At 36.7% G+C, this 16,394-nt stretch overlaps 1 protein-coding gene and 1 pseudogene across 1 annotated transcript in view; one reads left to right on the top strand and one right to left on the bottom strand.

Annotated features, from left to right (window-relative positions):
- LOC121377183 overlaps nt 1-8,931 on the top strand; it is a 17,906-nt gene extending 8,975 nt beyond the window's left edge. Inside the window, exons 2-3 of the mRNA XM_041505088.1 lie at nt 8,266-8,560; nt 8,680-8,931. Coding sequence (XP_041361022.1) covers nt 8,266-8,560; nt 8,680-8,931 — 547 coding nt within the window. The remainder of the gene's footprint in view (nt 1-8,265; nt 8,561-8,679) is intronic.
- A 448-nt stretch (nt 8,932-9,379) lies between these two features.
- Nucleotides 9,380-16,017, bottom strand: LOC121377182 (annotated as a pseudogene).
- Nucleotides 16,018-16,394: the final 377 nt, after the last annotated feature.

Genomic DNA, 16,394 nt, shown 5'->3' with positions numbered 1-16,394 from the left:
TGTTTTTTGGTGTAAGATGGATGCAATCAATGCTCCTAATTGTATCCGATGTACTTTTCAGCGTGGAAGATCAACGTACACCTCAACATGCGTGGGGGGAGGGGTAATCATCAAATGTACATGGGGAGGGTTGATAAAACAATCCTTGCTTTTGAAAAATAATTACTTTATGGATGATCTCCATTTAGTAGTCTGAAAGCCCTACTACCTATTTTACAGTGAAAACATTGCTAGACACGTCCCTGGGAAGTAAACTGATGTCAGAGCTAGAATACACATTAGGATGACGACAGAGGACGTTTGGACCATGGACACCGATATTGTAAAGAAATATATATTATTTTTGTTGTATTTTTGGCTATTTGTCTTTCCAGCCAATACGCCACGATGGGTATATCAAAGGCCTGTCTGTAGGTTGGAGCATTGAAATATATATATATATATATATATATATATATATATATATATATATATATATATATATATACGAAACTATATGTTAAAATACAAAATGTTTACCATCCAGTAGCCGATGGTTAATAAATCGATGTGTTCTAGTGCTATCGTTAAACACAACAAGCTTTATAATTTGATTTGTTTGTTTTATTTGTAAAAGGCTCTAGTAATCAGAAACATACTATAATGGTAAAATAATAGAAACTACAAATGCAAATAAATAAATATCATAATATAAAAATATACAAGGGATGGTCTCTTAACACATTGAAAACTATAATTTTATCTGCGTCATGTGTGGACTAATGAGTTTCGTCTTCTCAGCAATATACTAAATGATATCAGCACATCTATATAACGCATGCATATAACACGTGGAATTATGTGGGCTAATGTAAATTCACACAGATCGATCAGTGTGATAATGAACATGAGTGAATTCTCAGTGTGAGGGTACTGCATACTTGAGGTTACTGCAGTCCTACCGTAAAGAGAGAAAAAAAAGAAATATAATGAAAGTAAAACTGAAGGAAGAAGAAACTAAGAAAAATAGAGGAAGAATAAAAAAGAAAATAGAGACCAGTAGCCCGCGCGCGCACACACACACACGCACACACACGTACAAACATACACACATACAAACATACACACATACAAACATACACGCACACACACACACACATGCATACGTACGTACGTATTTACACACATACGCAAGCACGCGCACATACACTCACAACACATACACTTAAACACACAGACACACACACACACACACACACACACACACACACACACACACACACTATAGATATATATATATATATTGGCAACGTTTGATGACAAGATACATTTGTATATTTTTTGTCACTGACCGAAACTCTCCATTGCTGCGATGGAACTATTTCCACATTAGTTCTGTTGGCCAATGGTTTGTTGTACAGTTGAAATTTACTTATTCTCTAATTTCCAATTGATATTTTCGATTTATAAAAACCGTTATGAAGAAAAGTTTGATTTAACACAATTTTGTCTTGATGTATATATATATTTATATATAGTGTAGGCTACAAGGCACTGAACTCACGTATAACGTGTGCACAGGAAAAACTGTAAAATTGTGAAGTAAAATATTTCACTTAAATTTCGTTTCATATTATGTAAGATTGCAGGGCAAATAAAACAAACGGCTATTGTCTTAAGATATTGGCTAAGACTGGCGGCATTCGTCATTCTAACCTTCGAAGGATAAAACTGATATTTAAAGACAGCACCACCCCCCACCCCCACCCCCCCCCTCTCTCTCTCTCTCTCTCTCTCTCTCTCTCTCTCTGTCTCTCTCTATCTGTCTCCCTCCCTCCCTCTCTCTCTCCCTCTCTGTCTCTCTCTCTCTCTCTCTCTCTCTCTCTCTCTCTCTCTCTCTCTCTCTCTCTCTCTCTCTCTCTCTCTCTCTCTCTCTCTCTCTCTCCCTCTCTCTCTCCCTCTCTCTCTCCCTCTCTGTGTGTGTGTGTGTGTGTCTCTCTCTCTCTCTCTCTCTCTCTCTCTCTCTCTCTCTCTCTCTCTCTCTCTCTCTCTCTCTCTCTCAATATATTTTATTTATTTAATATAAAACAATTAAAATATTTTCATTTGATAATTTATTAAAACAATGAATGTCGTAAATGAAAAAAAGAGAGACACGTGGGGCTTCTGTCCAAGATATGTAAATGTTTGTTAAAAACACGCATATGTATAAACCTGTATGTTTTAGTTCTGGAAGCGGACAATTTGTTTCATCTGGGGGGGGGGGGGGGGGGGGGGGGGGGTAGTAGTCCGAACCCTCCGAACCCCCCCCCCCCCACACACACACACAGCCTACGCCCCTGAATGCAATCCCTTTCGTCTTTTTGTCAAACTTTATGAACAGTATAATCGAGTTATCCTTATCAGACGTTGTGATCTGTTACCTTACAGAAGTGGACTGTTTCTAATTATTAATAAATTAAATAGGCAAATAAGTTTTGATCGGATTGGTACGTCTTCGAAGATATCTATTAAACCAGTGTTTTCCGATTTGTATAGCAAAGATAAGTACCAGTCATATTTTAAAATCATGCATGGACCCTACCGTTCTCGTAAAAAACTAATTCTGGTATTATTAAACAGATCTTTCTACCAGCTACATACGGTAAATAGTGGCAATCCATATACAAAATATTTTACGTGCGCTGTTTGTTAAGTGTAACGTGCGTTATTTTTCACTCACCAGATTGAAATTACGTGCAATGTGCGAGCCCGATCGCACTCGGGCACCTCAAAAGACAAGGTCTGGATACTAAATTAATTATTGGTTAATACATGTATAATCATAAACAAGTTTACACACTACACCTGATACTATTTATCTTACAACTTGTTGTTTAAAAATGTGTCAAACTCACTTTCGGTCGTATTAAAACAACTCGTTGCAGATAAATGGTATCTAACACCCACTCATGTATTATTCTCTATGTATGTCCTACTGTTATTCAGTTTGCAGATTACAATGAATGCAACAGCTGGGCAATATTAACTTTCACTTATAATTTTACTTCCAGTATCACTACTTTAATTATTATATTTAACATACAAGATATAATGTCTAGACAACTTTGTAGCATTAAGTAATTGCATACAATAAACACAATGAATTGAAAATAACTGGTATAATAAGACAGTTATTTCCAACAGAGAAGCACAGTCTAGCCGTTTAGAGTGTGACATTGAAATATTACATACAATAAACACAATTAATTGAAAATAACTGGTATAATAAGACCGTTATTTCCAACAGAGAAGCACAGTCTAGCCGTTTAGAGTGTGAAATTGAAATATTACATTCTCAGTGGTGCTGGACGGAGCACAGTGGTAAAGCTTTCGCTTGATATTGTATGATTGGTCTGATATCGATCCCTGTCAGTGGGCCCATATGTCACTGTTCCAGCTAGCGAACCACAACTGATATACAAGTATCAAAGGCTGTAGTATGTACTATATCCTGTCTGTGGGCCCATATGTCACTGTTCCAGCCAGCGAACCACAACTGATATACAAGTATCAAAGGCTGTAGTATGTACTATATCCTGTCAGTGGGCCGATAAACCGGTATACCAGTGAACCACAACTGATATACAAGTATCAAAGGCCATAGTTGTACTATCTCCTGTCAGTGGGCCCATATGTCACAGTTCCAGCCAGTGAACCACAACTGATATACAAGTATCAAAGGCTGTAGTATGTACTATCTCCTGTCAGTGGGCCCATATGTCACAGTTCCAGCCAGTGAACCACAACTGATATACAAGTATCAAAGGCTGTAGTATGTACTATATCCTGTCAGTGGGCCCATATGTCACAGTTCCAGCCAGTGAACCACAACTGATATACAAGTATGAAAGGCCATAGTATGTACTATATCCTGTCAGTGGGATCATATGTCACAGTTCCAGCCAGTGAACCACAACTGATATACAAGTATCAAAGGCCATAGTATGTACTATATCCTGTCAGTGGGCCCATATGTCACTGTTCCAGCCAGTGAGCCACAACTGATATACAAGTATAAAAGGCCATAGTATGTACTATATCCTCGTCAGTGGGCCCATATGTCACTGTTCCAGCCAGCGAACCACAACTGATATACAAGTCTCAAAGGCCGTGGTATGTACTATATCCTGTCTGTGGGATAACCCGGATAGTGCATATATATAAAAGATCCCTTGCTACTATGGAAACATGTAGCAGGCTTCCTCTTTAAGACTATATATAGCAAGATAGAACGGGGTGAGGTGATGCTTTGGTATAATCATTTTTATGTGGGATAAAATTATCACATCTGAGATGCATTTCAGAGCATTATGGAATAAAATAGAACAGAATAACGAGCTTCGGTTAAATATCAGATGAGATAACCGTACACACACCTCTATATTGGAAAAATTACCTGTATAATTGTTTGGTGCTTTTAGCAGGGGAATTTCCTTTTCACCTGCAGGATCTAAAAACATGGACTTTTTTTGTTTGCTTTTTAATTGCCACTATTAATTTCAAGCCCTGCATGCAGCTCTAGCTCCCACTGGAAAGTAATTTAATTTTAGCCTTTTTTTTTCTTTTTTTGTATGTGGAGTATTTGTTTGAAAATTGTTTAAAAAGTGGCTAATTTAAACAAGATATTTCTAGCCGAATATTTTACGTTATAACCACCTGGTATAAAATTGGCAATTGGTTAATTTGGCAATGGGCAGAATCAGCCCTGGGGATGGGTTTTGATCCCCATCCCAACCAGTTCCTCTTTACTGGTACATCAAAGAGTCTGTATGTAATGACTTCAAATGCAAACACCGATAAAACAATTTTTAAAGTAGTAATTTTTTGCAAATTAATTTTGTTTTCTTATGCTTTCTATGTCAACAGTGGGTGATCTTAATTTGAAATAAGTAAAGTAAAAAAAAAGTTAAAGTTTGTTTTGTTTAACGACACCACTAGAGCACATCAGGTATTAGATGTCAAACATTTGGTTAGATTGGCGTGATAAATACATTGATTTTTTAGATAACGAAATATCAAAACGAAACCACTGTCACTGTGTTCAGATTGAAAATACCTTCCCACTGAAGTATTACATTTGATGATAGCTTTATTCTTTACCCCTCCCAACCCCCAGAATAGTTTTAGAGGTCAAAATGGCTAGTCACGATTAGGAAATATGTCACAAACATTACACTTTGTTTCATAAAATGTTTTGTTTTGAGCCTATATAATAAATTAAGTTACCAAAATACTAATCTTACTATCACAGGCTCCAGGCCTGTAGAAATGCACTTGACAGGTCGCCCGAATGGGTAACACTGTCGGATAAGCCAAGAAAAAAACTAGCCCACAATGCGAGCTATAATTTTGTCTTCTGCGCTAATAATTTTCCTTGAACGTTTTGGCCCCTGCGTGTGCTGTAACCTCACCGTGGTGCAGGGGTGTAACATTCTCTTTGAGAATGGCCAATACAGCACAAAATTGAAGTTTTGAGTAAAATTCAGTATCCGTAAAATTCTGTGATATTTGTATTTTTGCACAGTTCTTTACACTGCTTTTTGTTCAAACCTTGAATTTTTATATTGATGTTGATCATCACTTTATTTATTTGCATTACCATAATTTGACACCCAATAGCCGATGTATTTTTCGTGCTGGGGTGTCGTTAAACATTCATTCATTCATTTTTTGGAACGTTTTGGTAATCGAACAAAAAAATCCAAGTGGTGTCTCCAATGCAAATTAAGCCATCCGACATAAGGCTGGCAGTACTGGGTTCGCACCCCGGTACTGGCTCCCACCCAGAGCGAGTTTTAATGACATGATGGGTAGGTGTAAGACCACTACACCGACTTCTCTCTCACTAAAAACTAACTCACTGTCCTGGACAGACAGCCCAGATAGCTGAGGTGTGTGTCCAGGATAGTGTGCTTGAACCCTAATTGGATATAAGCACGGAAATAAGTTGAAATGAAAGTGAGCCTTACAAGTTCTTATGTAAGAGATTACTTGCAGGAGTATTGTTCAAAGGAAAGATGCAAACTATTGTTGCTTTCTGTATCTTATGTCTGGAAAATGCCGGTCTATCATCAATGTGTATTATATATACCAACTTTCATTTTTACAATATTCCGGAGAGTGAAAAAATCACCTTCTTAAAAAAAACATTGGTCTTAAATATGAAAGGCAAGCGGGAATAATTTATTTCCAAAACAAATACATTTATTTTCTCACAAATTATTATAAAGGAATGGGCCAGATTAGTTTTACTCAAGTAAATATTCAAAAAATATTTCACTGTAGCTATATCACATGGATATAATGTTTAAATTCCTATTATATTCAGTCTAAAAAAATTGATTTGAGGTTTGTTGAAACAAAGGGTGCAGTGAGTCACATCTCAGAAGCTGAACTGACAAGTAGTCTTGCTCCTGCCCTTGAAAAATGAATGTGTGCATAAAATCTACAGCGATTACAAATAACTTTTTTTAAAGCTGATTTGTGCTAAGATTGTCAATGAGACTTGCATCAAAACAGCAAAAGTGTTTAACATTGTTATAAAGGCTTTGCTAGAAAAGAGATGTGATTCCGATTCTGCTGTTATAAACTTACATTTGACCTTGGGACGGGTCAAAAATGATGCTAAACGTATGTTTTATATGTCTTTGAAACGGTATTCTAAGGCATACCATGATAGGAATGGTTTTGTATTGAATTTCAAAAATAATATTTTACCCCCCCCCCCCCCCCCCCCCCCCCCCCCCCCCCCCCCCCCCCCCCCCCCCCCCCCCCCCCCCCCCCCCCCCCCCCCCCCCCCCCCCCCCCCCCCCCCCCCCCCCCCCCCCCCCCCCGTAATTTGGTAATTCTGACTCGTAGTCAACAGAGGAAACTCGCTACATTGTCCTAATGCAGATACGGATCTTTCATATGTACTTTCCCACATACCACAACCTTTGACCAATTGTGGTGCACTGGTTGGAACGAAACAAATCCCCAATCAGTTGAACGGATTCACTGAGGTGGTTTGATCCTGTGAAGCAAGCACCTCAGGTGAGCACTCAACCAACTGAGCTAAACCCCACCCATTTCTCTATTGAATGTTACTTAGTCTATTCTATTTTTACATCATTTGTGTATGTTGATAATCTTGTCATGTGGATTGGCAAGTTTGTCCCTGGATGCTTAATATAACCAATAGTTAATCATTCATTCATGCTTTTGGGATTTAAGTAAAATTAATCAACCCTGTACATACTAGTATACAGTCAAACCTGTCCTAGCGGTCACCTGCCTTAAGCGACCACTTTTTCTCTCCAAAACGATTTATAATGTAAATGCATCTGTAATAAGCGATCACCTGTCTAACGCGGCCACTGACCACCTAAATCGGATCCCAAATTTCTAAAATGCCTGTATTAAGCGACCACAGTAAATGTTTACTGTTATATGAAATACATATTTTAACAGCAGTGATAAGGTGCAGCAAATAACCGATCTTCACACCTTCAGGAATACTAGTACCCATTCAGTCCCGACATCTCTTAAGAAAGTATGACTCTGGAATGCATCTAATTGCCTTCGAGCAGGCTACGCTTGACATATGTAGTTTCACTTACTATGACAATATATTATATAAAGTAGGAATTAAATAATTAAATGGAAACAGAAAACAAACTTGTTGAGAAGGGTTAATTTAATACATTCCAGTTTAATTATTTTCTGAAGGAGGCGACATGTCAAAAGTTGATTTATAGTGAACAGTGAACCACACAACCGTTAATTAGCAGTACAGCCGTTAAAACAAGAAACAACGCCAAATGTTTTAAAGACTATATGCGGCAACCTGCAACCAGCGGCAACCTGCCTTAATCGGCCACTTTTATCTACTCCCTGGTGTGACCGCTTAAGACAGATTTGACAGTATATATATTACTTAAAATGAACAATTAAATAGCCCCTGCCCGTGCTGTAACCTCACCGTGGTGCAGGGGTGTAACATTCTCTTTGAGAATGGCCAATACAGCACAAATTGAAGTTTAGTAAAATTCGGTGTCCGTAAAATTCTGTGATATTTGTATTTGTATTTTTGCACAGTTCTTTACTGTTTTTGTTTAAACCTTGAATTTTTATGTTGATGTTGATCATCACTTTATTTATTTGCATTACCATAGTTTGACACCCAATAGCCGATGTATTTTTCGTGCTGGGGTGTCGTTAAACATTCATTCATTCATTCATTCATTCATTCATTTATTTTAACAGGGGTGAAAACGAAGACGGTGACAAGGCAGCGTTCCGAAAATGGTTCTCTTACATTGGAGAACTGCGATCATTGGTTCCACAAACTTCCATGCTAGCTTTGAGTGCAACATGCACATGGAAAATATCAAAACGAGTGTGGAAGGTTCTTAATTTGAAGGAGGACACATTACAAATCAGGATGTCCCCTGACAAAATTAGCATTAAGCTTGCAGTGCATAAGATTTCGAACACACTTGAAATGTCAATGTCTTGGATTGTTGATGGACTTCCCACTGACACATTTCCAAGAACACTTGTATACTGCCATTCTATCAAGGACGCTTCAAACATTTAAAGATATTTGAAAACTGAACTTCCAGATTGCGAGGATTTTCAAATGTTTCACTCTGAAACACCAGAGGAGAATAAAAATAGAATTGTCATAACATAACGGGATGTCACAGTGTCATTTTATATGGTGTTCCTTCAAAACTGATTGACATTGTCCAAGAAATAGGACGAGTTGGACGGGATGGGACGAGTTCGGTAGCCTTGCTCCTGTACAACTCATACCACTTAAGTAAATGTGATGAAGATGTAAATCATGTATACAAAACAACTGAATGTCAGAGACTTGCTCTCTTAAAAGGATTTCTGACATGGTCATATATTCAAGCCTATCAGTGATCATTGAATTTTGACGTGTTTTATGATATAACTATACATCAGATGTTGGTATTGTCCAGTGTAGCACAAATGCATCCTTTGGCCGTAACCAAATGTCATATCAGGACCTTATATGGGATTCATTCAGTTACTAGTATACAAATCACTTGAAAAAAAAATCTGTAGAGGGATTATCTGTATTAAAGAGACTATCCTGATTTTCATCAAATGAAATATTTTTACATTATTAAACATAATTGTTCTTGCTTACTATATGAATATCTTTATAACCAATGCATTTTCAACATTATATTTATAATATCTCAATTTACTACATATGAGTTTATTGTTGATTTTTTTTATTTCTTCCAATAACCAAACGAAGTTTGAAATTGAGGCAAGTCAAATAAAATATATTTATCTGTATAATGTTTTATATTTATAAGATGTTATGGTAAGGTAGTATTTTCTAAACCAGGAACAAGCATGATGTGTTCATTTTGATGGAGCGAATAAGTGGAAGTATTGCTAGGCTGAAAACTCGGGATAGTCCTTTAAAAGCTACATACAATTTACATGTGAAGATTACACAGTGTGCAAAGTAAATCAATGTATTAATACCCTCACATGTTCTAATTTGACGTAAATTAAATCAACACGTCTATCATCAGTTCGAAATGAAGGATTTGTGTTCAAGATACATTTTGGTTTCGCAGGCTGTGAAATGCAACCACTGGTTTATGCCTAAGAATGAATGTTCTAAGTTCGTGGAAACAGTTGTCATAAATCTTTGGGTCTGTTTTTAAAGATTTACTCTTTAACTTGCGACCATCCACAAAGGAAAATGCTTCAATCTCTGAAAGATCTTTGAGGACTTTTTTCGCATCCTCAGCATATGATGGTAACTTGTGAAATCCTTTCCGAGTTGACTGATGGATTCAAACTGTTTTGCATAGTTTATTAGGTGAGGATACTCGGTAGAGTGAGCCAGAATGCTTTCTTTTGTTTGGTAGCCTGGACAAGCTACCTTGCTGTCTATGTTGAGTAACTCAACATACTCGTCAAGTCCACGATTGTTGTTTTTGCCACCCTGCGTGTTGACAAATCTGTTGGCAATTAATCTTTCTTTCTTCTCTGGATCCAGAACCCCTGCGTGTGCTGTAACCTCACCGTGGTGCAGGGGTGTAACATTCTCTTTGAGAATGGCCAATACAGCACAAAATTGAAGTTTTGAGTAAAATTCGGTGTCCGTAAAATTCTGTGATATTTGTGTTTTTGCACAGTTCTTTACACTGTTTTTGAATTTTTATATTGATGTTGATCATCACTTTATTTATTTGCATTACCATAGTTTGACACCCAATAGCCGATGTATTTTTCGTGCTGGGGTGTCGTTAAACATTCATTCATTCATTCATTCATTCATTGGATCCAGAAGACCGTCTGTCATTGAAATAATGTCCACAGATCCAATAGCATATTTGGTTTTGTTTGTTTTATGATAAATGGGTAAGTCATACTTAGCTGATCAGACACTACGTTCCCCATCAGCCATATCAACTGCAGTGTCCAGTTTTTTGTGTAGAAGCAGAAGTTTGTACAGCATCATACTGTAACTGTTTAACTCGTATTTTTCGTTGGTTTTAATATGTGTACTTTTATGCATGTGCTGGTTATGAAATTTCTGCTCGTGTGCTTACAGGCATATGTTTTGTCACAGAAGTGACATCCAACACGGCCATTTTTCAGATTTGCAATCCAGTAATTTTCAGGATGTTCTGGATCTGTTAAAATATTCCGCAGCTCTTGAAATACATCAACGGAGTTGTCAAAAAAATGTCTTCTCTATTACGGATTTACAAATGTCATTGATCCAGTTTATTTTGTCTTCGTCTGATAATGTTTAAAAGTTATCTGGTATTGGCAGATCATCATCTGCATCTTTCATACCAACTTCATGCAAGAACAGCAGACAGCATCTAGAATTGTATATGCCCTGTAGGAATTTTTCACCTGACTTTTCACATTTCTTTCATTCAAAATATTTCTGTAGTAATATATAGTTCCTCTGTCATTTCCAGAGTCTGTGTTGTAAGCAAGCTTCCATATTGACTGTAAATAGAAATAGTATTATATAAACAATACATTATATGTACTGTGTTGTAAGCAAGCTTACATATTGCCTGTAAATAGAAATATTATTATATAAACAATACCTTATATGTACTGTGCTGTTGCGAGCCTGCATGTTGCCTGTAAATAGAAATATTAGTATATAAACAATACCTTATATGTGTTGTTGCAAGCTTGCATATTGCCTGTAAATAGAAATATTATTATATAAACAATACCTTATATGTACTGTGCTGTTGCGAGCATTGTTGCGAGTATTGTTTTGTACTATTTGTTTTAATCATTATGGTTCTTGAATTTAAAAAAAGAAAGAAAATTCCACCGGCACAACTGGCACATTTTAATTGTTAGAAAACTGTATAAACAAAGCAACGTTCTAACCACCAACTAAACTGTCTGGGACAGATTTCAGTGTGTGTCTTTAAACTGTTATCTATCCAGATTGCATTGTCAGTTAACATAATTTGTTTTCTTGGAGAGGTTGGGTGGTGTGTGTGTGTGTGGTGTGTGTGTGTGTGTGTGTGTGTGTGTGTGTGTGTGTGTGTGTGTGTGTGTGTGCGTGGGGGGGGGGGGCAGAAAATTGTGCACAGTATAATTACCACCAAAGAACAAAGGCTCGATGATTCCATTATCCTTGTACGGTACATATTTTTATGAAGATCTTTGAGCAGCTGTATGACATCTGCTGTCTTCGTCTCATTACAGTCAAAAAGACCCAAAGGATACTTAAAAAAAAGAAAGACGGAAAACCCGAGTTCAACCACAGCAAAAAGGATATGAAATTTGAAATAAGCTAATATGCTAATTTTCACTATATATACATGTCACTTATTAGATCTAAATAGTATATGAATCTACAAAATGTTCTCAAGCTTAGCCTACCCAGAGGCAATTACCTAGATTGGATTCCAGAGTCATACTTTCTTAACTGTTACACAGTTGAGATGACGGCACTGAGTGAGTACTCGTATCCGTGAATGTGTGAAGATTGCTTATGTGCTGCACCTCCTCATAGTCTTTTAAAATAACCCTTTTATAGAACACAAATCATTAATACAGGGCAATTTGGATCCAATGTAGGTGGCTGCTGCCCGCTTTAGACTGGTCGCCACTTATTATTTTAATTAGTTACATTTGATATGGGGGAAAACTGGCCCTTTACGACAGGTGGCTGCTAGAACAGGTTTAACTGTACCTGAATAGTTTTAATCTCTGCTACTGCACTGTACTTGTGGTCGAGGTATTTTGGATAAATCTTGTTCAAGCAACTGTTGACTTGGGTAATATTCTCTATTACAGCTGTTGCAATGATAAACGCTAGCTCTGCTTTCAGCAATGCTTGCTCATCAGTCGATGGTATGAATGTTTCAACATTTATGTCATGGTGAGACAGCAGAGTTCCTTTTTTATCACTAGACTTGTGTACTGTTTACTCTATCTACAACTGCTATCACGTTGAAAAGATGCAAAGATGTGGTTCTCTGTTGTGATGTTCTGAAATGTAATGCAGATTTATGAATCTTGAATTACACAACATATATGTCACCATGTTAATTATACCTCTTGATATTTATTCTGATATTCTATCTAGTATTGTGCTAAACTGTAAATTGTATGTCACAGAAATATGTCCATTGCATTCTAGACCAAGATGTGTATGCCCTCTGTTATAAACATAAAAAATGCAGTCACTCTGCATACTGTAAAAATTAAAAAACAACAACATTCAACTACATTAAAGGCACTGTACATATATTATGTTTTTTGGTTCCTTGAATTTTCTTGTATGCATATCTACTTTGAAATATGTAATGTTGCATAACTAAAGCATGCGAGGGTTAACATGAACTCACCTGAAAGAGGGAATAATATTCGTATTCCAGTTGTCTCCAACTAACTGGTACTTGACATGTCCACCGTCTGCCCAATCTGCTTTTAACTTAATAATGTCAGCATCTAAGTTGTCTTTCCATTTTCCTAGTATTCTGTGAACGGTTTGGGGTATGACACTGAGTCCAAGGTGTGACAGTCTTGTAATGTCCTATAAATGAAAATATTAACAATGTGTACATTAAGGCATGCTAATTTAGAACAGCCTGTACAGTTGCACATGAAAATAAGAGAGCATGAGGTCAGGGGAGAGTTTTAGTATAGTGTTTGAAAACTTAGGACCTCTGCAATGTATTTCAGAGCATTGTGGAATTAAAACAACAATAGGAAAAGAAGCTAAATAGCAGATGAGATAATTGCACCATACTACGTATACCTGTCTCTAACAAATGGCCTGCTATTTTTGGGATGGTTTTAGCAGGTGAATTTCTATTTCACCTGCTAGGTCTAAAACATTGACTGCATTTCGGTTTTCGAAGGCTGATATTTCAAGCCCTGATTTAAAATAAATAGTTTGTTTTGTTTTAACTACACCACTAGAGCACATTGATATATTAATCATCAGCTATTGGATGTCCAACATTTGGTAATTCTGACTCATAGTCAACAGAGGAAACCTGTTACATTTTCTTAATGCAGCAAGGGATATTTTATATGCACTTTCCCACAGACAAGAAAGCACATACCACATCCTGTGACCAGTTGTGGTGTACTGGTTGGAATGAGAAAAAAAAACGAATCGGTTGAATGGATCCACTGAGGGGTGTTCGATCCTGCGACGCAATCACTTCAAGCAAGCACTCAACCGACTGAGCTAAATCCCGCCCCGAGCCCTGATTTAAGCAATGTAATTGATACCAAACTTACATGTTGTGTGCATCCTCCATGCATGAGTATAAAACCCACTTGGTACATAAGTGCTGACATTTCTTGATTACGTCCGTGCAAACCAGATGCAACTGCCTGCAAGATGTGTATGAATTTGTTCCCAATCACAGATGATGGCACATCGCTTGTAATTGCTGACACAATTTTCAAAATATTTGGAGCTCTTATTTGTCCCATGTAACTCCATTATATTTTCATATGTCTTGTCTTGCAAAATTTAACCAGAATTACATTTGCAGAGAGCTTTGCTTTCATTGGACACTACTTGTTTTGCGCCTTCACAAACATGGTTTGGATTTGAATGAACTAAGACATCAATTATACTGTAACATCACCACCTGTTCCAAATATTGCTTTGCATATTTTTTGTGCAGTGTCGTCTGTTATGAGCTCACTTCTTTTTCCACTAGGGTAATAAATGGAAATCTGTAATTCAAATTGAAGCATTTAAAAAAAAAAGCGTTTTATTAAATATGAATGAAGTCACATCAACACACATTAAATAGTACTTACATAATATTTAAAGTTTGATTGCTTTAATGGCACCACATCATATTGGTTTGATTATTATTGACCATCGATGTCAGAAGAAACCCGCGAGAGAGAGAGAGAGAGAGAGAGAGAGAGAGAGAGAGAGAGAGAGAGAGAGAGAGAGAGAGAGAGAGAGAGAGAGAGAGAGAGAGAGAGAGAGAGAGAAAGGTTATTACCAGAGTGTTTTTCGGTATCTGGCTCATAACAAGTTTTTTGACTGCTTTGCCATGTCTTCTGTGGCTAAATGGTTCCAATTTAATCGGTGTCACCACTTTAATTTGTATTTTTTCGGAGCCTGAAGACGCTGGTTTCTTTCAATCTGTGTAACAATTGGACTCCTCAACAAACGTTTACAAACTGCTCGTCGTGGGAAAGGAATGTTTAGTGTCGTGTTCTTTCTCACTTTGTCTAATGAATTTCTTAATTCTTCTTTACTAGTAACTATTTCTTTTTCTAATTTCAAAATCTTTTCACACTTTCTGTAACATTTTTGACAGACGCCATTTTTTTGTCACTGAAACATCTACATAAATCTCCGTGTCTAACGCTTTTATTATGTTTTGTCTTCTTTCTTCGGTTAGCTTAACTTTGCGATCGTGAAAAAGTTTAGTTTCGACGGATCCGTCTTCTTTTTTATGCTTTTGTACAAACGAAAATCCACAGATAACACATCTAACATATAAATCTTTTTTGGTGTGGTCGTAACCATGGAGGTAGCCATATTTAGTTCAACTGGTACTCGATCATATTTTTATATAATACGTTTGATCCATTCAGCGGTACATTTAACAAACTCGGACGAGGGGTTTTTTTCCGCTACTAATCGTAAATGACTCGAAGCACTCAGAACGATTCGGAAAAGTTCCGAATGCACTCGAAACGATTCAATACAATACAATACAATACAATAACTTTATTTCCATGTTCATATATGTATAATAAAAACACAGTCTGGTTGACCAGCAAAAATAAAGTACATAAAATATTAAACGCTAACATAAAAAAAACTAAACTACAACTCTTGTTTAATAAAGTACATGTAGTGTAACAGGTTCTATTGTCTTTTGTCTGTTCTTCGATATTTGGTTAATTAAAATAAATAAATATTATTAAGTGGCAGGGGGTCTAGTTAGAAGGCTAGTTCGTGCTGTGTCCAAATCTGAGCAGAGTTGTGCGACTAATGAGTTGTGTTTTAGGGCAGTTGTTGATATAATAACATTTTTCGTATTTATTTAGTGTTTGGAATATTGGGAATTCTTGTGCGAGTGTAATAAAATATTTCTTCTGTTCGTTTCTAGCTGTTTGGCAGTCCACGAGAAAATGTGCCTCATCTTCCACTGCCTCTTTGCAAAGCTTGCAGAGTCGGTCTTTTCTGAGAATATTGTGATACCTGCCTCTTTCGATTTCGAGGCGGTGTGCACATATTATAAGTTTAGTTATATGTCTTCTTAGGTTACAATTATTTAATGTTTCGAGGTATAGGGGCAAGTTGATATGGTCGTACTATGTGTTTATAATATAACAGTTTTTCGAAGTCTTTTTAATTTGTGTTTAAAGTATTGCCTGTAGTTGTGTTGTAGTTTTTCAGTTACTAGTTGTTGAGAGTTTCTTGTTTTTTGGTGTAGTGTCAATAGCTGTTATGTCGATGCAGTTTTTCTTAAGCATGTTTGCTGTGTAGTTGTGAAAGTTTTTTGTTATTGTTATCGAGTAGCTTGCTGTATTGAGCTGCATCAAGTAGAAGTGTGCGTTCTTGAGGTAGATTTTCGTAGATGTGCCCAGTAGCTTATAATTTTCTGATTATTTCCATTTATTAGTGGGTATCTGCCTAGTTCACTTTTACATGCAATATGGGTTGTGTTTCTTCCTACCTGTAAGTTGAATTTGCAAAATTTTATATTACTTTTTCGAATGGTTCCGATTCTAAAATGTCTAGTAGTTTATTAGGGTCATATATTTTCATCTTATTATTTAGTTCAATGCCCCAGATTTCACAGTTATAGAGAAGGATCGGTTTGATTAGGGTGTCGAATAATTTGTGTTAT

This window comes from Gigantopelta aegis, chromosome 7 (assembly GCF_016097555.1).
Source record: "Gigantopelta aegis isolate Gae_Host chromosome 7, Gae_host_genome, whole genome shotgun sequence".
In the NCBI taxonomy this organism is placed as follows: Eukaryota; Metazoa; Mollusca; class Gastropoda; order Neomphalida; family Peltospiridae; genus Gigantopelta; species Gigantopelta aegis.
Note: the sequence above shows the minus strand (reverse complement) of the source record. Positions and strands in the feature narration are given on the sequence as shown.